The sequence below is a fragment of the Gavia stellata genome, chromosome 8, assembly GCF_030936135.1.
Source record: "Gavia stellata isolate bGavSte3 chromosome 8, bGavSte3.hap2, whole genome shotgun sequence".
NCBI classification, from domain to species: Eukaryota; Metazoa; Chordata; class Aves; order Gaviiformes; family Gaviidae; genus Gavia; species Gavia stellata.
Window position 1 is genome coordinate 44,142,359 of NC_082601.1, and position 25,722 is coordinate 44,168,080.

At 41.3% G+C, this 25,722-nt stretch overlaps 1 protein-coding gene across 1 annotated transcript in view; it reads right to left on the minus strand.

Moving 5' to 3' along the window:
* The window catches only part of DIP2A (disco interacting protein 2 homolog A), a 135,962-nt gene that overhangs the window by 56,833 nt on the left and 53,407 nt on the right, over positions 1 to 25,722 (minus strand). Inside the window, exons 3-5 of the mRNA XM_059820804.1 lie at positions 19,294 to 19,413; positions 10,170 to 10,289; positions 4,648 to 4,893 (exon numbers count right to left, since the gene is read on the minus strand). Coding sequence (XP_059676787.1) covers positions 4,648 to 4,893; positions 10,170 to 10,289; positions 19,294 to 19,413 — 486 coding nt within the window. The remainder of the gene's footprint in view (positions 1 to 4,647; positions 4,894 to 10,169; positions 10,290 to 19,293; positions 19,414 to 25,722) is intronic.

Genomic DNA, 25,722 nt, shown 5'->3' on the forward strand with positions numbered 1-25,722 from the left:
ACATGCATAAGGCAGATATTTGAAATACAAAAGCTCTGCAATTAGAGGCTCAGAAAATAACATAAGGAAGAAGCTATTTGGGAGCATTTACGGAAGAGCTGTGTACTTGGGAACAGCTCAAAGAAATCACACAAAAAATGAGAATACTCAGAAAAGAAAAAACCATTAACAATCATGCTCGACTGAAAACAAGCACAAAAAATAGCTATATATGGAGGTGCTAATCTCCAGCATTCATGTATCTTACAAGCATCTCAAAGCCAAGTTTCATGCAAATCCATGTCCCTCACTATAGAAGGGAAATGGCAGGGGTCCTTATGAAACACCTCTCTGCTGTCCACAGCTATTTCATCTTTCTTACAGCAGAGAACTGACTCTCCCTCCCAATTCTTTTGCCTTGAGAAGGCAAAATTCCTTCTATGCATGCAGAAGGAATAAGCTCAATTTTCAGGATTTATGCTCAGATAAAAATCACATTAGCTTAATTAATTATTTAGGCAATTTTATTAACATATGCCCATGAGAATCCATGAAATTAGTGCGTATCATCTAGAGATACCGTGGCAAAGCAGAGAAAGAGAAGTGGCGAGTAGTCAAAAAGAGTCTGGACAGACTTGTGACTTCAGGAAAAAAGTTAATTGGATTTAGACTGAAGTACCTTTCCGTTATTGATTAGAAGACAGAGATAAATGCAAAAGAGAACAGTGGCCCAAGAAAAAACGTATGGGATACGATACAGAAAATTAAAGGCTAGGCATCGGAGAGAAAGCAGTCTCTACGGCGGAATTCCAGGTGAAGACTCAGACACTGCAGAAAAGTCCCTACCTAGCAGGCAGTCGGGTCAGCCCTAGAGCTGGCTGTGGGGGATTGTTTTGTCTCCAGGAAACCACTCAACCAAAATGGGCATTTAAAAGAAGTTTATTAAATTGTATTGGAATGATAAAACAAAAAAAAGAGCGCACCAACCCAGCCAGAACACAAAATAGGATCCACAAGCCACTACTTCATTCTTGCATTTCCTCTTCAATAAACTCTTTGAAACTGCTTCTAACACACTTCAATCTTACAGCTCCTGTAAAACTGCTAACAGCCACAGCCGTTCAAAACACCTACTCCTATAACCCCGCTTCCCCTTAAGAAAAGGAATTGTACTTTCATGTCTTTCAATAAATAGTGGGTCACGTACCATGATAATCCATTTTTCAAGTGACTCTAACAAGAGCTAAGCTGGGAAATACTCCGCAGTTGAGATGGCGACCTTGGGAAAAAAGAAAAAACCTAGACACACTGCTAGCCTTATTAGTTTTAAAGAAAATATTACACAAAAAGAAAAAAAAAAGCCCCCAGAACAACATGTAGATATTGTCCTTGCTTTTATGGGTGAAAGACAAACAGCTTAAAAATAATGCATATTCCTATCTGACTTTATTAAATACTGTAACCTTGCTCTTCCAACACTGCAGTCTATTGCTTGGGAATTTAGCATGATCTCATCATTAACAGTGCAGGCTGGAGAAGACGAGCTGCAAGGGAACAATCTACTACATTTAAATTCTCCAACATACCAAAATTATGAATAGTTACTCAGCACATAGCCAAGATACAGAATATTTTAGTAAGGCATAGTATTTAAAAAATGTAAGATGCCTTTTATATTGCTGATGTCAGCACATTAACTGAGAAAATAAACAAACTCTTATGCTCTAGGACAAATCAAAGGGGGCCTTTTTGAAAGTAAACTAGTATTTATCGCTAATCAAAAAAGTTTGCAATGTAAGACCTGAGTAAGTTTTCGTAGTCTTGTGAGCAAAGAAGACTACAGACAAACATGAAAAATGTCACAATTGAATGGTTTTTGAACATGCATAAACATTACCAAGCTAGAAATGAAAATTGGTGGAATACGGCAAGCATTTCAGAAATGAGGAAGATTATTCTTATGCAAAAGGCCATTTAATTTTTTGTCAAAGGCACTGAAAATTTTACCTTTCTAAATATTTTTAGTAGATCAGCTCTTAACGATCCCTGGGCTTCCTTCCTGATAGATGTGTTGGGTTGATGGTTGGACTTGATGATCTTACAGGTCTTTTCCAACCATAGTGATTCTGTGATTCTGTATAATTGCGTATTTATTTCCCATTAATGAAATTTCAAATCATTCCACTGCATGCTGTCCACCATTTAGCTGCTTAAAGGCTGTACTTTGAACCGTTAATAAGGCCATGATCTCGCAACAATTCTGATGACTAAATAGTCCTGATGGATAGGTCTTAAGAAGGTAGTTGTGAAATCTGGTATGTATTTATATGGCCTGAGATATTAGATGCTGTGTTACATTTTGCGTATCCTGCAAGTTTTTACAGCTGTATTAAGAATTTCATCAATCACACTTACAATTATGGCTAACCTTCCAAGTTTATTTGTTAATTTTAAGGAGTCAAACATGGTTCCTATAAAACCACAATGTGAAATCCGGAATGCCCTCAAAGCATAGACATGCTCCATCTTACTTACATCCACTAAGTACAAAAAAAAAATTTGCAAATTTCTCATTATAAATAAGCTTGGAAATGAGAAGATGAAAATTTAGATTCCTTTAAAGAGAATGAGATGGGTACGGTTTGTACAAACAGGAAAAAATTCACTGGCGATAAAGCCACAGAAGTTAATCGAAGAGGCAAATCTTTCTAACTGTGCTTACGGATGAAGTACTGATGAAGTGCAGAAAAATGAACAAAGCCAAATGCTGCCCGTAACTTCGTAAGACACAAACCAAAACCCGACATTTCAGCGCGCAGGAGCTTTCTAAGGCAACAGCACTAAGCAGGCTTGGGGAAAAACGTTTTGCCTTGTAAAAGCTGAGGTATCAGAATTCCTCTCCGTGCTTAGCTTCCACAATAAAGAGATCGCCATGCAAAACGGAGGAGGGAGCAAAAACAAGTAGGAAAAAGACCGATAACCCTTCCCAGTCTCTCCGACATGTCAAGAGCCTTCCAGAACAGAAAGCAAGCTACTACCTCTTTCCATCTCGGCTCCACTTGCAGAAAACTGCCCGCACTGTGAAAACTGGGATGTCAATCACTGCAAAATGAGTCAATCCCTGTTTCTGTCAACGCCTAAGCTACACAGACGATCCAGAGGATCCTCTTTCGGATAGCCTCTAGCTTGTCCATACTCCTTTCCCTGTTTCATAGTGTGCTGTAGGAATCTGAAGAAGAAAAACTCCCGGTCACAAACTACAAGCATTGGTTGCGTTTTGAAGCCCATAGCTATTATAAACTAACGTTGGTGCCCCAGACTTAGTATAAGGCAGAAGGAACTCGGCGGGCAAACCAGCAAAGAACGGAGAATCAACCCTCTCACGAATAGCTGCCTCACACCGAAGAGAACTGTGAACTGTTTGTATCCTCAAAACAGAGAGGTCTAAAGGATACAAAATTTGAAGGTAACAGCTAGACCAGCTAAACGAACAGGTATTTGCGCAATATATTTGTGCCTTAAATTATCATGTTAATTGACATCTCTAAGTATACACAAGCCTGTATACGCAGTTTAAATCTAAAGCATTTCAATGTGTTTTCTCATCTGACCTAACCTGTTCTCTGTAATGAAATAGAAAAAACTGTATAATGTATGTAGATATACAGTCACAGATAAACAAAAAGTCAGGTAAGTAGAGCACTAAAACTGCCAAAACCTGAAACGTCCAGGAGTAATATACGTGATGCCTATTGCATATTACTAGAAGCACAAGAACTTCATGCTGCAGCCCGTAGGTGAAATACAAACATCATTCTTCATTTCATTTTTCTAAATTACTTTGGGGAAAAAAATTATTTGAAATACGAAGTTACTGTTTCTCCTCTAGGTCCTTTCCCATCATTTAACATTAGCATGGACTTGTTGCACGCACATGAATCCACTACTGATCTTCACTACAGTGTACAAAAAACATTGTAAAAAATATTTCCGTGGTGGAAGAGACTGCCTTTCTCCTTCCCTACCAAATCTTCCACAAGCACAAGACGAGTGCTCTGCGTTTTAGGACAAAAAAAGTAACCTGAAGTTCTGGACCTTCAGCGTTACAGAGATTGAGACAAAACTCACATTTACATTTTGGCTTACCAGTATTTCTACATTTTCACTCTAGTTTCACAATAAAGGACTATTCATGACTTAGATTTTAATTAAAGGAAAAAAAAGTAAATCACATTTCAGCTTGAAATCTAGCTTTGTCAGTACCTCTGATTTCAACACTTTCCAAAAGATTCTGGATGTTTTTCTAGTCTTTTGGGTGTTTACCAGTTGAGTCACCTTTGAAATCCATAACCTGATATTGTCTAGGGCAAATACACGCAGATCGGAAAGCATGCACCTAAAATATGATCCCTTTGAAATTCTGCTTTGGAATCCAGTAAAATTGAACCGTAGTTTCTTGATAAATCAAGCATTTTACCAAGAAGAATGCATGTTCAGATCTCATGAACAACTGGTTTGGTTTAAAGGAAATACATACGTACCTGGTCTGTGGATTGCGCATTTTAAGGCTATTTACAGATATCTTCTGGTGAAGACTTTTGTGTTTAGCCCTGCTTTGGGATTTTTAATTTGATTTTATTCCAACCACACAGGCAGTTCTTTACTGACCTAGCTGGGTGTGTGCCATGAGATCTGCAAGCACAGTGGCAGCAGCGGTGGCAGTAGCAGTATTGGAAGCAGCAGCAGGTTTCCCTCCTGGATGAGATGAGGTGGAGGATGCAGAGGATGAGGTGGAGGAGCCCTGAATAACCCGGTTAAGCCAGGGCTCTACGTTGGAATGGCTCTGGAACGGAGTGGAGGTGATCCGCCCTTGCCGACGTAACGAGCCCTCATCTTCTGATGCTGACGATGTGTCTGTGATTAAAATAACGATGACAGGCATGTAATGTGGGAATGACCCAACAGACGGGAACATGAAGTTTTTCCATGTTCTTCACGTAGCATTCTCATGTGCTACACATGAGATGCGTGTATTAAGCAAATGGTACATTCACATGCACAAATTCTGCTCGTTGCCATTTTTTAGGTTAATGCAACAACTTCTACACGTTATAGCTAGAACACACTTGAAGCAAAGTTGCAGTTACCTCCTGTATTTGGAATGACGTAAGACTCAAAAAAGGCTTCTACCTAAGGTACCTAGCACATTCAATAACCATCCTCCGTGAGTATACCATACCTATTCCACTGAAAGCATATTTCTGTTCTAAACTAGTAAATTGGATCTCATCCCACCTGAATAAATTCCATTACATTTTTTTGTTGGGTATTTTCTTTTTATTTGGGGGGGGGGGGAATTATTCACTTTTTGATTCTTTTGGCAAATTTTTTGACAACTAATTACTAAAAAAGCGCACAGTGCTATAAAGTTCAAGGAAAGAATAATTTAATTAATCTAAGAATAATTAAAAGGAATTTCAAAGCATGTATTTTAACCACATAAACTGATATTAATGAGCACTACATAGAAATGCTTAGTAAAGCATCTTTTCATTCTAGGTGTATATTTGTTGCTGTTAGAAGTCTGATAAAGGGCTTCTATTTTCATTACCATTCAGTTATTTACAACTTTCCAGAAGTTTCCCTTTGGCACTCGATCTTTCCACATTTATTATCCACTCAATAACAAATAAAAAGGTCTTTCTAAATATCAAGAAAATACATCCCTGTTGATTTGGGGTGAAAAATAGAAACTTTTGTTACAAAAAAAAAAATCTTGCCCTCCTAAAGAGACTGCTGCATTTTAAGAACTTGAGCCTTTACATGCGTCCCCCCAGTAATTAAAGGAAAGCTCCTAAAACAATGCATTGCTCATATACTGATAACGCTCACATCAAGTCGGTTTGCGAAGAGTAGTTTTAAGTCACGCATCATGGCCAGCCCCATTAAGAAGTCAGCAGGAGCTGAAAAACAGCTTCTGAAAAAGATAGGGTGTCCACGACTATACTCTGGAGCCCCTTCCAGATGTGGAAATCCTGGTGCTAGTGGGGTGGGTTAGATCAGAAATTCTGTAACCTTAATTTTGGCTTTTTTTTTTTTTTAAAATCCTTTGAACACCTAACTGTTCAGCTACATACAATTCCATATCAATTTTGTTGAAGCCACTTTAAAAAAATCTTTTCCTCACCTTTGGCAACAAATCTCCGTTAGCAGGTGTTTAATTTTCTGCTTTTCAAGAATACGCGCGTTTCCAATAGCTTCAGAATAACTGCTCTTGAACAGTCTAAACCCACAAAAATCATTTCATAAGAAACCTGTTTAACTCGATGGCATTTTCAAGGTTAAAATCGCAGATCTCTCCTTCCTTAACCATCCCTAGTCAAACATGACAATTTTGAATGAAAATACACAAACAGTTGATCTTTGAGAAGATACAGCTGTGGTGCATCACCATTCCTGGCTCCGTGCCTTGCGTGATATTTCTGGGCTACTGCCACGATTGTAGTTTTTGGCTGCTGACTCCATCTGCTCCTGGAGAGGAGCCAAACCTGCCCCTTAGTGCCTGCAACCTTCCCTTTCTTTTAGGCAGAAAGCAAAAATAAACAATTCCAGGAATATGGAACAAGATAGGAATACAAACAGTCAGGTTTCGAAAAAAACCACAACCCCACATTTGTGATGTATTATCGCTTCAGTGTAAGAAATAAAACAACAGAAAAAACAGGTTTCTCAAAGAATACGTACTCTGATAGTATCTCTTTATCTGGATACACGTTTCATGAAGTGTCTCTAAAATTCCTAAGCTTTCAGATGTCTTACATAAGCAGAGGGGGAAAAAAAAAACCCCTTTAAATGTAAAATACTAACTGTGTATCCAAATGAAGGATCCATAGTAAAAACATTCTAACGTGAAAACATAATTACAACAGAAAAGTAGCAAGGTAAGGTCAGTAACCAGCTCTGTGGCCGTCGCAAGAGTTAATTAGTGGTTCTGGGCGTGCGGTGAGGGGAATGCTATGTACTTGGCTTGCAGCTCTTCCTGGCTGGGAGCTGACCCAAGATAGCCACAGAAACCACCACCCTTTGGACCAAACTTGCATCAAGACTACAGCTCAAGTTCTGATCACGTGAAATCCGTATGGGAAGGATGAGAGACTCGATGGGACGAAAACAAAAGTACATTAAATTTTTTGGAAGGGTGACTGATGAAAGCAGTTCCATTACTGCCGGTCAGGAGCTGGTTTTGAACTTGACGTTGTGACTAGAATCCGATGCTACCTTCCTGGTGACTGATGGCAACTGTTTGTAACAACATTTCAGTTATTAAGAAAGCCTGGTTTTAATTGCATTAGCTTCTGCCAATACAAGGATTTTAAGGCAGCGGTTTAATGGCTCAAGACAACAACACTAGACGCTTCAGCGCTACTCAGGTTCTTTGCAATTTCGGATCTTTCCTGCTGAGCTAGCTTTGCAAATAAAGGCAGGGCCGTAAAAAGACAATTATTTTTGTGAATTGATATAGCTGAAGCAAGTCCTCGGAATATTTTTCAACGGCCTGATCTCCTATGATACAGAATACATCCAGTGGCCCCTTCTCTTACAGAGATAAAGGTATCTCATAACAAGTCACCTTCTCTTAGAAACAGCATGAGAGATCCTAGAGACACTTAACTCTTCTTTCAGAATATATTCGTTAGGGCGCTTTTGTACCCAGCGCGAGCATACTTCTCTTCTCTGCTAACCACTTGGGCAGGCACGTTAGAAGACGACACTCTCCAGCAGCACAAACACACACAAAACATCTCACTCAACCAAGGGCAGATCCCATGGCCTCATCCTGCTCCTCTCTCTGGCTGAGCAGGATGGAGGTCATAAGTGCACACACACGTACAACGCGGAGCCCTCCAGCAGCTGGGCTCGGACACTGGGTCCGCTGAGTAGCTGTCCCTGGATCCCAGTCTCCCCAGCTGCTGGCACCTGGATGTCCAAGCCCAAGGCTGCAGTCCCGCTCTGTTTGCTTGCGTAGACTGACTGACTCAGCCACTCCACGCACGCAGAATACGGAGTCCCTCACCCAGGAGGGGTGTTAGAAATGGAGTATAACAGGAGGAGAGGACAGACTGCAGGGTCAGGTGCCAAGCATGGCCAGGCAAGTGTACCGTTTATACATGACCAGCCCTTCTGATCCCCTTACCCCGCTATTTTCCGCACGCTTGTTCTTCCCCAAATCACCTAGATCTATCCCTTTCCCCGTCTGTGGTCCCTCACCTAAACATCCCATAACAATCTCATGCAGTCCCAAAATACTTTCGCCCCGCAGCCCACGCCGCGTCCCGTACCCCTCCGCGGCATGCCCCCACTCCAGAAGGTGCTCTGGTGTTGACTAGTCCTGATGGGTTTCACGCCTGGACAGGAGGGCTGAGGCTTTCCCGGGACAGCCCTGGGAGGGGCCTGGACAGGCTGACCCTTCTCCTGAGTCTTCCATGTGGGTTCCTGCCTGTCCTTCTTCCCTGTGCTCCTCTGGGCTTGTGGAGATGGGCCTGGGACAGGCTGATGGCTCCTGGGACAGACCTGGAAGTAGCTTGGGCAGGGAATTATTCGGGCTCTCCTACCTGCCACTCTCTGTGCTCCTGCGAAGGCGTGCAGACCAACTTTTATCACGTAGCCTAACATTTTACCCACAGCATCTCTTTTTTTTTTAATAGATTCTTTTAACCCCCCCAAGACTTTGCTCCTTCAGAGCAGCAGGCAGAGCCCTGACCCCAGGCACAGCACTAACTGCAGGGACACTGCTTCGAATCTGTCCCAAAGGTATTCAAAAGAGAATGATATTTTGGTCCTCTCAAAAAAACTGCAAGGAGATTCCTTCTCGTTTTAAATACTAAGGGAGACAGGAAAGCCTGGCTGTCCTCCGCTCTCAGCAGAGCTTCTGGATGCCAGCCGGGTTTTTTGGTTACACCAAATCTTAGGCAGAGCAGCGGCGTGTTCTTTTCTTGTCGGGATATACCTCGCGCTAAGGACATCGTGATTTGTCACACCAGGGGAATGAGAGAAAAGGACAGAGTGACGCTACATGAAACGCACCGCTGCAAGAAAACTTGAGCATGATAACCACCTTGCTGCAACAGCAGCCCTCCTGGCCTTCGAGTATATGAGTACTAGAAGAATAAGCTAATCAAAACGCATGATACCTTAACGTATCTTATAGGCAAAAACATAAGGGTGAAGAAAGACCATATGTAAGACTACAGAAGCAGCTTATTATTTATTAACTAATGAAATAACCAGAGAACCCACAAAAACAATATACAAAAGTGTGTGACTAGCAAAGAAAAGTGGAATTTCCATTAAATGGGAAGAACGTAAAGAAGAAATATTGCCCAGGAGGCCAGAGAGCGGCACAGCAGACCTGCTCTTTTACAGAAGGGGGATAAGAAACAGAATTGATGGAGAAGGGCACTAGAGGTCAGTGTGCCTCTACTCCTGGGGCACATTAGAAAGACAAGAGCACATCATGCAAAACTTAAGAGCTTAGGGAAATTCCTCTTCTTTGTATACAAGACACTGGCCCCAAAACACTTGGCTTGCTAGCACAACATGTTATCTGGAGAAGGATTTTCTTAGCCTCTAGAGAATTCACTGTGAGCCAACAGGAAGATTACTTTATTTTCCCTTAAAAAAAATAAAGAAAACATTCTGACCTAAACAATCTGAACAATTATAGCACATGATTTTCTGAACGTTTTAAATTGCTCAGTTGAAACCATCTGATGGGTGTTCTGCTAATGCGGCAACTTAATGCTCTGGCTTTTTCTTCAACTCTTAAAAAGAGAATCTTATGCAATGTGAAATACGGTATTTACGGCTCTGACGTGCTTGCCAAGATTATCTCCTTCCAAGCGAGACATTATGTAAGAGAACATACTTAATGCATAAAGGGCAACTGCTCACTCTGTTATTGCTTTCAAGTGTATCTTTAGCAGCTACAGCATCTCTGGATGAGACACTAAAAATCTTGAGGAAAGACATCAAAGAACAAATCCAACCAACACCTGATCATCAGGAAATACAGCCATGAATATAAAGTTTATTGCAACATACTTACAACTTAGCAGAACAAAGCATTTGCTCTTTATATTTTGCTATCAGGTTCACCTGGCAAGATTTACATATGTTAACTCAATAGGTACCTGGAGGTGTGTACGTTTCTACTGAAGAGTGCACGAGAACAGACCGTCTTTTTGAAGGCATGGGCATTTTTCTCTCCTTGTATTTTGCAAGCGCTGCTTGTACTGCTTCAGTGTGGACATCTATACAGAAAACAACAACAGAAAAAAAAAGGTGAAGAGATTAAGCTTAATCATTATTTCTTTCTAAAACCATAGAAAGCATCGATGCCATCTTTCACAGCTCAAATCCCAAGGCTGAATCGCACACGATGGCCCTTACGGCTTTATTCCTGCTTAGCCCAATTGCTTAGCTTGCAGAAAGGAGCAGGTTCTCAGCCTGAAAGGAAGCAGCACTTCTTGGAGAGCAGGAAGGTCCAAAGCTAAACTACAGTAACGTGGTTTTCAATTATGGAGCTGTGACAACTCTATCAACTGTTTCTCCATCAACGGTGTTTAGTAAGACTGAATAAATATGCCTGCCTCCCACTCAAACTCAGCCCAGAAGCAATGGTTTCAGAAGTTAAGGGAGGATATAAGCCGGGTCAAGACGACATATTTTCCTCATGAAATCAGCTTGAAAAGGCTTTGCAAGTACCCTTTAGGAAGAACACCCTGAAAATCAAGACTGAAGTTACAGAGTACCTAGCACGTTAGTTCTGAGCTATGATTTATTTTTATTTTGGGGGGAAATTTCAATGCAGATACTGTAAATCGGCAACAGCGTTGGACTCCTCATCCTTCAAAATCCACAACAGGAAAAGAAGTGAAAAATTTGTACTTGAAGCTCTCACAAAAGAAGGCAAGTAAGAAAAAACAGAAAGAAGAGGCTAAATGTATATGAAGAATTAGGGAAGAGACACAAACTGTTTTTACTTCCCTGAAAGCAAAAATTACCCTAACATACTCACTGGGTATATTTTAACTTTTCTTATTTTTAAGCCAAAACTGAGATTAAAGAGGAATTTAGTGTTCAATCAAGACCACGCTGCAGATAAAATTTAATGTATTCAAGTAATTCTAAATTGCCTTCAGCAGATTTTTCTCCTTGACGTATATATTTCAGTAGTGTCAAAAGCTAAAACTTACGTAGAAAGAAAATTCATGAGAATTGAACAGATGTTAAGGAGAAAGAAGGCAGGTCAAAAATATTCTCTAACTTATGACCTAAGATTCAAACTCATGAAAAACACGTACAACATGTATACACTTACACATAGCTACCAAGGGCCCAAAAGCAAGTAAGGGGATTACGCATTTGTCTCACCACGTTTCTTTTATGTGGAAGCTGCTATACACGAATTACAGAATGAAATTGTTCAATCTGACAAAAAGCTGTGTTCTTTCCTTGGGTATCCGTCTAAGGCTGCAAATACATAACAGGTTGATAGACTCATAGGTATGAAAACTCAGACATGTGACATACATACACTTACACAACTTACTTACATATTAAAAACCAAAAAGGTAATTTCTCTGCCGCGTACCTGTAAGGATTAACCTTGCTGATGACTACAAGCAAAGCTCCATACTTGACGGTACCTTTTTTTTTTAAAAAAGGTACCATTTCTGGTACTAGTCCTGAACCTGCTCTGGTCATGCTCAGCACAAGGTTCTTCCTCATTTATTTTAAAGATGCTGATCAATTCCAGTCAACTTTGACAAAGCAAGAGATAGCTCAGGGCAAAGCTAATCAGTATGTATTTTAACGAAAATCAGAAGAGGTTTTTGAGCATCCCAGAGAACGAAAGGCTAAGAAACAGCAAAGCACAGCACATCGATGTGAACCCATAGGAAACCTTGGCACGGAACACTGTCCAAAGGCAGACGTGTCCCAATGCAGCGGATAAACACCTGATGCTCGGGGGACAACTATTCAACTCTCCATTTCAAAACCAGCTAACAAATGCCGCCCATAAGCTCAGAAGCATGACCTCGCCAGAAAAGGCTTCGTGCAATATATTTCTAACCAACTCTAATGACGGATATGGGCAGATGACTTTCTTTCAGAACTTCTATTAAGTAAATCAGACAAAAATCACCATAGCTTAATCTGACATCTTTTCCTATGTTAGATGAAAACCGTTCCATTTCCACATCCCACAGAAAAGGACCTGGGGGTGTTGATTGACAGTCGGCTGAAGATGAGCCAGCAGTGTGCCCAGGTGGCCAAGAAGGCCAACGGCATCCTGGCCTGTATCAGAAATAGTGTGGGCAGCAGGAGTAGGGAGGGGATCGTGCCCCTGTACTCGGCGCTGGTGAGGCCACACCTCGAATGCTGTGTTCTGTTTTGGGCCCCTCACTACAAGAAGGACATTGAGGTGCTGGAGCGTGTCCAGAGAAGGGCGACGAAGCTGGTGAGGGGTCTGGAGCACAAGTCTGATGAGGAGCGGCTGAGGGAGCTGGGGTTGTTGAGTCTGGAGAAGAGGAGGCTGAGGGGAGACCTCATCGCTCTCTACAACTACCTGAAATGGGGTTGTGGGGAGGTGGGTGTTGGTCTCTTCTCCCAAGTGATAGGACAAGAGGAAATGGCCTCAAGTTGCACCAGGGGAGGTTCAGGCTGGATATTAGGAAAAATTTCTTTACTGAGAGAGTGGTGAAACACTGGAATAAGCTGCCCAGGGAGGTGGTGGAGTCACCATCACTGGAGGTGTTCAAGGAACGTGTGGACGTGGCACTGCGGGAGGTGGTTTAGTGGGCATGGTGGTGTTAGTTGATGGTTGGACTTGATGATCTTACAGGTCTTTTCCAACCTTAGTGATTCTGTGATTCTGTGAAATTCCCCGAGAGAAGCAAGCTAAAAGCCCAGTACTGGAAGAGCACGGTGCCTTTAAGAGAAATGTCAGAAAAACCCAATCCACTCTTAACCAAGAATCAGGAAGCTACTTTTCTTAGGCACAGGTCCAAATGAGAAAGTTTCCTTCAGCCTGGCCAAATGGATCAGAAAAATCAAAATAAGCCCTGTACGTAAGGTCCCAGACAGCACCTAGTTCTTTGCAGTAAAAATGTCACGTTTTGAGTCTGCAGCTCCCCCCAGATAACCTGCTCAGTCCTGTATCTAAAAAATATAGATGCAAATATACTATACCACCTGTGTGTTCTTGTAAGACTTAGGAATTTACTCGGTAGATGCGTGTCTCAAGTAAGAACTTTTTGTGCAACTAACCTGTGAGGTTCAAGGGCAATGCTGTTATGAGGGGAAAAAAAAATATATATATATAAAAAAATTACTTCTTAAACCTCTGTCTTTTAAGACAAGATTTATTTTTTTTTTATACTGAGCATTATGTTAGATTTTTGCTGCTGTCCTTCACACCAAGGAGTTGTTCACAGATGTTCTATGAATTAAAAATTCTCTACCCCCTCCCTACGTCTCCCTTCCCCACGTCTGGGCTACTGCTTTTTGTCAAGTCTTGGTTTCTGCTGATCGTTAGTTTTGGATTGTCCCCCCCCACTTGTGAATGCCCACCGCTGAAGTTTATTCTCATGGATACCCAAAAGCAAACCTCTTAATTTCACAAAACTCCAGAAAATTTAAGCAGAACTCAACACCCTTCTTGCTTTGCTGGGTTACTTCGATGCACCAAGGACATTACTGCTATCCATAGACTTGAGAATATTGCTTAAATGAAAGGTTATTTTTGCAGCCTTAAAAGTAAAGGGGCAAAATGCCAATTCTGCAGGACACATTTCCATAGCAGAACTTGAAGTCAAAACCAAGCTGCATGTTTTTAAAAAAATATGGTAACTATTAGATGCATTCATATATCTACATAGAATTTAGAAGATATTTTTATGTTACATTAACATCTGGTAGGAAGAAGGGGAACATAACAAATGGTTTCTCTCCAAAAGAGAAAAGTAACACACAATATTTATAGTCTGTATATAAATTCATTAAATCATTAAATAATGTTGCAGATAAAAAAATGAAAGCATTCTTAGCTAGTTGTGTATTTAGGGAATGGAAAGGACTAGCTTGAGGCAAGGGTCTGTAGAGGTATTTAACAAAGTAGAGTGGGACAGGTCATAACATCACCCAGATTTGTGGTAGCAAGGACGGGAACTACTTTTTATTCCGTTTCCAGAGGGCAAAATTAGCACCACCTCCTCCTCCAGCCCTCCTAACTCCCACCCCAAAACCTGGAAAATACTGGATTAAATGATAAAAATGCAACCAGAAGACAGTCAGGAAAAATTTTTATTCTGTTTCATGTTTTATTTTTATAGTGCTGATTTAACTCATCAGTTGCTTTTGTACTCATTGAGATCTATTTCCAGCTTGAAATTTTTCTTTTAATATCTTGTCCTTGGATAGCAACTGAGTAGGACCATCCTCTCTCAGCCAAATAAATTAAGTAATCGGCTTCGCTTCCCTGGAACGCTTTGTTCTTATTCCACGTTTCCTTTAAGAGCTTTTCTACATTATGTAAAGGATGAAACAAATTTCAGTAAAAAAAGTAAAAGGAATGAAATAATTTTGAAGAAGCGGAACATTTAGGGTATAAAAATTCATAAACCACTCTAAATTAATGTTTAACTGGATACTGGAATTGCAAAAAGAAGCTCTCTACCATTGTCTATTATTAAATTCTTAAAAATTTACTGTGAAACGGATTTAACACGTAAGAACTGTGAACTTCAGTTTTCTTCAGTGGATTAAATAGTCATTAAAATCAGATCAAATGTGATCTGTATTACATCCTGTTTCTGAGAACAGGGAACACAAATGTTCAACAGCGAACACTGAAAGAGATGAACAGCAAGCCCAGCATCTTATTAACATGAAGATTATGCATACCAAAGTGAGAAGAAAACCCCATATGCTGCCATCCAAAAGCAGAAGAAAAAGTCTTGAAAAAAATAGTTCTATGTTTCTGCATTTTGTTAAGCTGGACCCAACCATCAACCATTTAGTATTGATTCAAAACATTTTTTCCTTCCTCTGTTGCAGTAAACCATGTAATTTTCTCTTCCATTTTATGTAGCTATTCTCCTTTTCCTTCTACATGTCCTTAAAAAAGGATGGGGGAGGAAAACTAAGAAATAGTTTGTGGACTATAAATCACCTAAACTCTTACACCCGAAACCCTTCAGCTATTAGAAGAGCATTTTTCTTCCCTCTTTGTAGCCTCTGCTTGTTTATCAGCCTCTGATTCTTGTTCCTGCCTTAGGCACAGGAGGAAGAATTTCTACAGTTAAAGAAAAAAGGGCATTCAGAGGTTGCCCAGTTTCCCTGCTGCTCACCGATCTCCAAATACCAGCAGCTAAAGCAACCAGAATTGTATGCCTCTACGAACGGCTGCTGCAAACTAGTGTCCTGTATGATTTGCATCCCTGGGACCAGGATTGCCAGTAATAAAAAAAAAAAGTAAAGATAATTTAAAAAAAAAGCTAGTATGACTCCAGGAAGGCCGGCAGAGCACAGATGATCAGCGCGGGCTCAAGCTCTATCACATGAAATGAATGAGAGCGCTGCTGTATGTTGCACACTGCCGTACAGTATCGACCCTGCACGCGGAGCAGACTTCCATCTGGAGCAGCTGCCCAATCCCACCTCCGTATCCTGTTCCAGGCAAGCTGGGAGAGCAGGCTGTATATTACAGCTATACATCCAACAGCCTGAAGAACAGTAACCAGAAAAAAAGTGCAAGAGTGGAAGGAGAAAGTATAGCTGCCAGAAAAGCTTTTTCAGACACCCGAAATGCTTACCAGCGAAGTCATTTGCGTTCTTATCCAAAACCAGGCAGCAGCGGGACCGAACACAGGAGAAGGCACAGTGCTTCCGCCAGAAACCGCGCACCTTCCCCGAAAGAAAAGCCAGCAGCAATAGCAACGCTCCCCTCACCAAGTGTCCTCTGGGTTGAGGGTACGAGGGTCTTGGCGCTTATCGCGGACGAATGCTTGCAGAGTCTCTGCATTTCTCACTTTCTCTATCACGCTGTCACCATTAACAGAATGAAAACCCAGTTAAAGTACTATACTGTTAACTGCTGTTCTGGAAACACTTGGGTAATTTAGTAGCCTACAGTATTTATTGGTGGTATTCACTGTTGGAAATTTTTTGGTAATATTTACTGCTTGAAGACAAAAATCTGTGGATGATAAAAATTATAGTTAATTTAAATGGACAACAACTCTGGGAAACTATAGAAAAAAATGTGCTTACAGCTAGTAAATGGCAGATTAATTGCACAAAAAGGCAAAATTGTTTCGCTTGCTTATTTTAAGTAATTTATGTTGGTGGTTTTAAAATAACTATAATTGCTCCAGAAGGAGATTCTGTTCTATGAAAAGTTGCATTCCACCCTCATCAGCTACTCTTGAAAAGGACATAGCAGAACTGATGAGATGCAAAGAAAAGAAAAAAAGAACTAAAGAAATAAAGGAAATAAAAAGAGAAGAACAACACATAACCCGCTCCCCCCCCAAAAGTCTAAAGAATAAATAAGGCATGCAATCGATAGAAGAAGCAATAGTATCCAGAATTATAGCCTAAAGCTGTTTATCCGTCAGAACGTGTGTCAACATATAGGGAAATTTGAAAAGATAACAACATTTCAAGTTGATGGTGGTGGACAACTTTTCTTTAGGTAGAAGATGCTTTTAGCACAGGTAGAATTTCTCAGCTACATTGGGACTGCTCTGTGAAGCAAAACCGTGACTCTTTTTATGCCAAAGTATTGGGAGGAACAAAGCGAAGCTACTTCACGCTAACTGGTGTTTTCTGAGATGTCTTGTCAACATTTCTATTCATGCTCTACGTGTACATAAATCTCACAGCATCAGTAGCCACAAGAAAGTGCATCAACACCGATGTGAAGCATTTTCAGACTCGAATCAACTAGATGATTCAACATTTATTAGGATCAGAGTAGTAATACTTTCAAGGAGTAAAACCACATGCAACAAACACCTTGCCTTTTTCTTTCAGTCTCTCTCTTCATTGAGATAAAGAAGAGACCCACTAATGCAATAAATCTGAAGAATTTTTTTCCAAAAATTAGAGAGGAAAAAGGGAAAAAGATATTGGCTTCTGAAAGCTGTATCTACATCACCTTGCAGAGACATAAGTTTAACCTAAATCAAGTCAAGCAAAACCATCACTATTTGGGTTTGATACCACCTTGTCATATATCACTAATGGGAAAAAGAAATCAAATTACATGGGTTACAACTAAGAACTTTTTCCCGGAGAGTTTAGATTTCAAAGTGAAGAACACATTCCAGGCAAGAATATTTAACGAAACATGAGTTAGAGGAGCAGTGATGGGAAACATGGCAGTCCACATGAAGTACTACTTCGGGTTTTGGCACTGGCCAGTGATAAGTACGAGAACTTAACCTAAACCTCCTACACATCAGGCTTCATCTTGAGTAACTGTCCACTGTCAGGACTGCCTGAAGACTTAGGGTCATTCAGAAATACTCATCCTGAGATGTAAAAACATCGGGTAAGCTCTAGACTGACGAGACTGTGAGCAGTACTTCAGAATCACTGAAAGTTGATAAAGAATTTTCCAATCACGGCCAGAGAAATATTAACTCTAGAAAAAGAGCACTGATAATTAGCACTCATAGTTAGACCAACATTTAAAAGCCACATCTATTCATAAGCAAGTATGCTACCTGAACTTGTTAATATCCACCCGCTTCTACATCTCTTGCACTGTAAGACTAATGAGCCCTATGCCAAACTTCCCCCAAACAACAGCAGTATTTATGGCAGGGTTGTTTACTTGCTTCTTGTTTTGTTTGTTTGCTTTTTTAAGTATCCTCAGTGCAAATTAAATAGGACGCCTGAGGCTGTGAGACAGGAAAACTGTCCGTGTATACAGCATATTGCTCTAGACCCTCCTAGCTCTCTCAGCTAATGGTTACCAAGTATTCCCTGTTGCGGTTCTGCTCTTTTTGCAGATTTTATTTCTGTTAGTTTAACAACATCACATGCTACTTTAAATGAATTAATTTCTATCAGATTCATGACTCTGCTTGTAATTTATTTGGAATCTACTTGGTCAAAGTAACTTGGAAATCACGGCTGTAAATCAACCATTAAATCTGTTTTTTTTCCAGTATATATTCAACAGTAGAATTATACTGATGATACATTTGAAATGCAAAAATAAATTTAAATGACCGATTTTTACATACTCTTAAACACGTCATTTAGTTAATTTTGATACTATGTAATCTTCCCTGACATTCCCAGGAGTCCATATATAAGTCTCATCCATCCTTCAATTATTCGTAAGGAACCCATACAGGCATATCAGCTCCATTTCTGGAGCAAGGTTTTAAATGTCAGCAATGCAAATATGATGCAATAACCACTATGCCCAAGCAGCTGCAAAGCAAGATGACGCAAGACCAACAACATATTAAGGATGTGCACTGCATGTCATTACTTGCACTCCTCATCCCCAAACCTAAGACATGTAATTACCCTGGAAAACAAACAGAAAAATTTCCAGTTAAGAGTCTGAAGGTATTTAGGAGAGAAAGGCTTCCCAACACCTGCCTTTTCTCACTATTGTGACAAAGAATTTCACAGGGAAACAGTGTACTTCAGCCACCTGAAAAGTAACAATAGAAACAGGACGTGATGAGGATATTGATATTTTCACAGAAGTTTCCAAAACAGGTTTGTCACAGTGGTGTCCATTTAAAATTAAGTAGAATATCCATTGTGACATTTCCCTTTTTTGTGCACTTGCTTTAAACCAGGAAATATTTGAAAGTGAGCTACAGTAAATATGATAATTCTATAACCTTCCTCTAACAAAACAGCCCAACCAATCAAGCAAAAAAATAAACCCTACAACCCACACGCTGTTGTCTTCTAAATGTTTAAATAACTGTTCTACAGACCGGAAACCCAATCAGCAAACAAGAGAAAATTGTTAAGCACGGCGTAAAATTCACAAAAACATCAGAAGGCATGTCTACAATTTCCTTCCCTCCCAGCATTTCCTCCATTCCGGATTCAAACAAAACCACTCATGTATAGAAATACAAAAAGCTACTTGAAAAACATTCATTAGCTCTTCCCTTCTTCCAAAGCCCTTCCAACTTTTCCTTTGGGCGTAGGTACTACTTTACTGATACTTAAGATACCTGATGTTTTAGCTACATTTCTTTTCCTTACCAGATCGGAAGCGCTCATCCCTCGAGTTGGTAGAACGGGATTTCTGCTGTTTCGATACAGCAGCGGTAGCTTGCGAAGAGCCTGGGACTCTGTTCTCTGCTTGCAGGGATGGATCCACACCTGAAACACAGTTTTATTTCAGTACAAATTCAGGTTCGCAAATAAAACCTCTGCTTCCCATGCCCACGTTCTTTTAGCAGCCTTGACACCCACTTACAAGTTCAACTGGAGCCCTAAGTTTATACCTTCACAAAAATCTCATCTTCCAACTGCATTTTAAATTATTTAAACTAAAAACTAGCTTGATCTGATAAGTATTTCACACAGAAGATAAGAAACACTTCTGAATAACAGAAAAACTCCCTTGCTCCTTGCAGGAGTTTACAATCGTTTGCCGTCAGGTGTTCTGCATGCCAGATCCATGCGGAGGGAGGAGAGGGAACAAATCCTCTCCCGGCTTACTGCTAGACATTAAGAGAAATGCTGCAGAGATGGTTACAATTACGCATTGGACTTGGAGATCCTGAAGACACAAGATGATACGGCTCCACCTTTTGAATAAAACTCAAAATTCTTTTGAGTCTAAACACAAGACAGCTAATTTGAGTAAAATTTAGGAATGTGCCTATCTGTTTAATCCATTCCTGTATAATAGAGCAATACTCAGAAGATTCACATTTTACAACAACGCCACAATACTCTAATAAAAGCGTTGCAGATATTAAGGGCGGAATTACTCTGTCAGCTTCAGCTGTCTAAAAACTGCTGCTCTAACCTAGGTTGGCTGGGTACTTTATATACTCATTGAAAGATTAAAGATCTTCCCATCCCCATCAAGGGTAACAAAAAGAAGAGGAACTGATCCACTCTCTAGTTGCTCGCTCTGCACCAGTTCAGAACAGGGCTCTAGACAGATAACCTAGAGCAGGCACCTACCTTTAGGCTGGCTAATGTTCAGGAAGACGAATCTCACCTTACGTTCTAGCATAGCAGGAGTAAGAAATCAAAGGGGTGGACAGTAACTATTACATCGACACTCAAAGTACAAACCCAAGACCTGAAACCTCCAGAGGTGCTCTGTGAGGATACACGTCACGCACAGCCACGAAAAGCCAGAGGAACATAAGGAACAACGAAGCACACTCTGCGGTTTGTACTGTTTTCAGAGAGCTGAGGGATCACCTTCAGAAGTGCAACAACCACCACATACCAAGTACAACAGATGTAAAATTACAATGCACGGTTGGAGGGGTTTTTTGTACGACCCTATCATAAATTTATGATCTCATGTGGCTATTTGGCTTAGTGTTGCATTTAATAGTAAACTTTCCGTAGCCATGTAAGATCTGCTGCACCGAGTTTACTGTCTTTCTAGCCTTTGTACCTTATAGGGCTGAATATGTCTTTCATTTTACTCTTTCCTTCCCTTGAAGGGCTTCCGCTTTCCTACCTGCCCTCAAGTTGGTCTTGTTTAATGTATTTATTGATGATCTGGATGAGGGGATTGAGTGCTCCCTCAGCAAGTTTGCAGATGACACCAAGTTGGGTGGGAGTGTTGATCTGCTGGAGGGTAGGAAGGCTCTGCAGAGGGATCTGGACAGGCTGGATGGATGGGCCCAGGCCAATTGTATGAGGTTCAACAAGGCCAAGTGCCGGGTCCTGCACTTGGGTCACAACAACCCCATGCAACGCTCCAGGCTTGGGGAAGAGTGGCTGGAAAGCTGCCCCGCAGAAAAGGACCTGGGGGTGTTGGCCAACAGCCGGCTGAAGATGAGCCAGCAGTGTGCCCAGGTGGCCACGAAGGCCAACGCCATCCTGGCCTGTATCAGAAATGGTGTGGGCAGCAGGAGTAGGGAGGGGATCGTGCCCCTGTACTCGGCGCTGGTGAGGCCGCACCTCAAATCCTGTGTTCAGTTTTGGGCCTCTCACTCCAAGAAGGACATTGAGGTGCTGGAGCGTGTCCAGAGAAGGGCGATGAAGCTGGTGAGGGGTCTGGAGCACAAGTCTGATGAGGAGCGGCTGAGGGAGCTGGGGTTGTTCTGTCTGGAGAAGAGGAGGCTGAGGGGAGACCTCATCGCTCTCTACAGCTACCTGAAAGGGGGTTGTGGTGAGGTGGGTGTTGGTCTCTTCTCCCAAGTGACAAGTGACAGGACAAGAGGAAATGGCCTCAAGTTGCGCCAGGGGAGGTTCAGGCTGGATATTAGGTGGAGTCACCATTCCTGGAGGTGTTCAAGGAACGTGTGGATGTGGCATTTTGGGACATGGTTTAGTGGGCATGGTGGTGTTGGGTTGATGGTTGGACTTGATGATCTTATAGGTCTTTTCCAACCTTAGTGATTCTGTGAAGTCTTGCTAGAACTAGAAACAACATTTTCAAAATGCAGATATTTACAGAAAGCAGCTTTCACTGAACTGAAGATGTCACTCAAGAGGAATCCGTGCCAGTTCCTTTGGAGGTAAATCTCTTTCTTTAACAAGTAAGAAAGGATTCCTCTTTCTCCCATGAGGTTTCTGTTCCCTCCCCTTCCCCCCAAGTGTGTACCAAGAAACAAATTGGTAAGTAATTATTAATAAGTCTAGCAATTATAAGAGATTTTTATTAAGACCTTTCAGTAAGACATGCTCTTCACATTAGAATAAGTTTTTAAACTAAGTAATTGGATTAAATATACCAGTTCTACCCCAACTAATGAAAAAGAACTTTCAAATACTCTCTTTAAATATAATCTCCTCAGGAAGATAGTTTTATCATCTTCCTAACTGGATCAGTTGCTATATATCAGCTTTCTTAGGTATTGGTTAACATCACTAGGTGAATGCACTCCATAATCCCTTTTCCATCCCCATTTGCAGCTGAGAGTTAACCCCTCCAGATGTTGAGAAGGCAAACTTGAGTTAGCCATGGGTTCGGGGAGGGCATGTGGGGAAAAAATACGAGCCTAAGTAATAGAAAAGGAAGGAACATTTAATAAATCACACAGATCTAAGTTTTTTAGAAATTAATCCAACTCCAGAGACACGCTCCTGTCTTTTACAATTTGCTGTACAGAACAACAACCACATTCTCACCTAATGGAGTTTTCCTACTCTCCAAAAGGAAGGCTTTTGAAGCAGATGACAAGCTAAAAAACATCAAATGCATTTCCCGATAGGGGAAATGAGACAGGCCAGTAAAGAAACTAAAGTGTCCTCAACAGAGAGCAGTTAACATGGAGCTGAGTAAGCACGTGATGTTTCAACACTACCCGATATAAAGAGGTAATATTCCCTGAAATAGTTTAGCAGAATTCTGTTTCTAAAAGAAAAGCAAATTTAGTCTACCAACTGAATTAATTCAACATATCTGATACTCAAAGAGTGGTGAAAACACTTGAGAGTTTTATTTTCCATTTCATGTGAACAAAAGTTTTACATAACCCCAAGTGAAGAGTCCAGCGAGATTTGTTGATCTGGAAACAGTAAACAACAACTTCATATTTCGTTAAAAAGATTAAGGCAAGTCACCTCCTGAGTCAAAAAAAGAGCAGATGGAAACAGATAACATGATAACTAAAGTGGTGAAAAAGAGAACAGGACAAGCAGCTGATCTGGGAGTATCCCTAATAGATCCCCTGTTTATGAAATTTTCAAACAACAGTGTATCTACAGTAGGCAGGTCAACGTGCCAAACATCAGGTCAATTTTGTGTGACCTTGGGTGAAGAAGGCAACAAAAGAGCAGGAGATTTTTTTTTTTTGTGCCATTTTTTTCCTCCAAAAGAGGGTTATTAGTTGTAAGTGGAAGAAGGGATTAATGCTCTACTCATAATCCCTTACTCTTATCTTTTCCAGTCCTACAGTTGAGTACCCAGCTTTCCAAACCTGTCTCTCTCCCTGGGCACGGTATAGCCCACAAATCCCCATTTTGAACTCCTGCAGCTGGTATGCAAGCAAGCAACTACAGAGCCTTGGAATCAGGACTCGTAAGACCACAACCAAGCCCCTTTCCCAGTCTGTGATCCCACGTGCCCGGCAAAGCTGGTCAGCGTAATCTGTGATCAATGACGCTGCTGCACCTGGCGCAAGGGTTTAGTCTTTGAACGTACGGGGAAAATAAGATGGAAAATGAGCTAACTGGAATAATCAATCAGCAAGCAGATGACAAGCCGCATGTGGGATGCTTCCAAGCCATGTGCAACTTGAGCATTGCTCTTTGGCTGCACCGGTACTGGGGGCAGAGAAAGTGGGGAAGAGAAGGGAACCCAAATAAGCCTAAGAGTGTATGAAAGCTTACCAACTCCAAAACCACAACCCTCTCCTCCTCCAACACTTACGGAAGAGATTTTTGTGGATCAGAGTTAGGGCAGCTGTATTGTGATGAAATATGTATCAATGAACCTCAGAAGTTCCCTTTAAATTAGGATGAGGCACAAAATCAGTGGCATCGTAGGAAATCACAACTATGTTTTCTTCAGGTTAAATCTCCCTTTTTGCTTTCTCAAAGAAGGTGGTTTCACATCATAGTGAAAAAATACCAAGGGTGAGTCTGAAAAACATCACTTTTTGGTGAATATAGTAAGATACTGCATCTAACTCTTAGGCTACACAATTACGTGCCAGAAAAATCCTGTTCCACAAGCCTGGTGAACTTGTTAATTTATTCTGGTACTATGCAAATCACTACCTTAGCCTTCAGCAAAAGCAGCTGGATAATTAGGCTAACTCCCCCCATTCACACTGAAGATCTTTACAAAAATAACATTTTAAGAAGCATAGACTAAAGACACTTGATCCACTATCACTGTGTTTTGTCCATTTTTAACTTACCCAAAGCTAGCAAGAATGAAAAGTCATCTTAAAGAGGCTGCTTGTTCCAATTAACTGAACAATTCGCTTCTACAGGATGAAATTAAAAGTTAATATTTTAATTATAACTGTATTTTTCCATCCACTAACACTGGAGAATCAAGACTAACACTGACCTTTCTTGCAATTTCGATTTATACAAGCAAAAATTGTTTTACTGTAAGAGCACTGAGCAGTTGACAGTACAATGAAGACTCTTTGCTAGCATCGCTGGGAGGATGCCTAGCTAAACATCTGGCATCAGATAGGCAGGGATAAAAACTTCAAAACTTAGCGAAAGCACAAACTTTATTGCTAGAGGACTCTCCTGGGCAACCCACATGCAGAGCAGTTGCCCTATTGCCTCTTTCAACTCATCTTCATAAGATGAGATGTCTTAACATCAAACTCAATGGTTTTTAAAGACTTTCACCAATGTCTCAGCAAACTCTTACTTGAAACAGCTATTAGACATTCAAATCTAATCACCTTCACAAAAAGACTGATCTTGAAATTCATCTCCCAAAACAGAAATTCAGACAAAGTAACTTCAGTTCTAAACTAGGTTAATTTATATAAGTTGTACCAGTTTACTAGGTGAACCTTTCAAAAGTATTCTCTTCCAAGTTTTAATGGTAAATTCAAAAGTAAAACCAAAGGAGTTAAAACAGCATGGCAATAATTCCCTCATCTCAGCTTTACTCGCATTGCTACGCAGTTATGTATCATGCCTCCAAACATCCACAGTCTGCAGAAGAAGACGTATTTAAGAGCTTTGCAGAGGACAGGGGAAGAGGGAGGTGGAAGAGGAAACTTCAGGCTCTTCGTACACTATTAAGCCTTTCTGCAGCTGTTGAATTGGATCTAGAAATAAGAAAGGAACAAAAGACGACAACCAGGTTCGAAGGACTAAAAGAAAGGAAAAGGGGTATGACAGGGCAGAAAATAAAACAAGTGTGGGAAACTCCCGGTCTGGCTCTAGGCCAACCTTTCGGTCCATCCAGCCCTGCTCTAGTCCCTCTCTGCTGCCTCCTCCCCACGCGGCACCCTGCTCTGCCCCAAGACCGTGGATGGCCATCCAACCTGCAGCACGCTCCTTCCCTTACTGCCCCTCCACCCCCAGGCTCTTCAGCCCATCTCCTCCAACCCAGCCTCTGCTTTCCACTCCCCCTCCATGGATTCAAGCCCTACAGACCTTCTGTTCATGTTTGTCCAGCGCAGTCTGTTTACCACCCACATTCGCATAGGGCCCCTACCAAAACGAGGGAGGTTTTTGCCAAGGACCGCAGCGTTTCTTAGCTCCCCTCTGCCTTTGCCTGCCCTAAAAGAGAGGGAGCTTCACGAGTTTCCTAGTTAGAGCAGGTAGTCTAGGTAAGTGTATTGGGTTTGCGTGGCAACGTTTTGGTAGTGGCGGGGGGAGCGGCTACAGGGGTGGCTTTTGTGAGAAGCTGCTAGAAACTTCCCCCATGTCCAACAGAGCCAATGCCAGCCGGCTCCAAGACAGACCCGCCGCTGGCCAAGGCCGAGCCCAACAGCGATGGTGGTAGCGCCTCTGGGATAACATATTTAAGAAGGGAGGGAAAACCGGGAAACGGCAGCCGGAGAA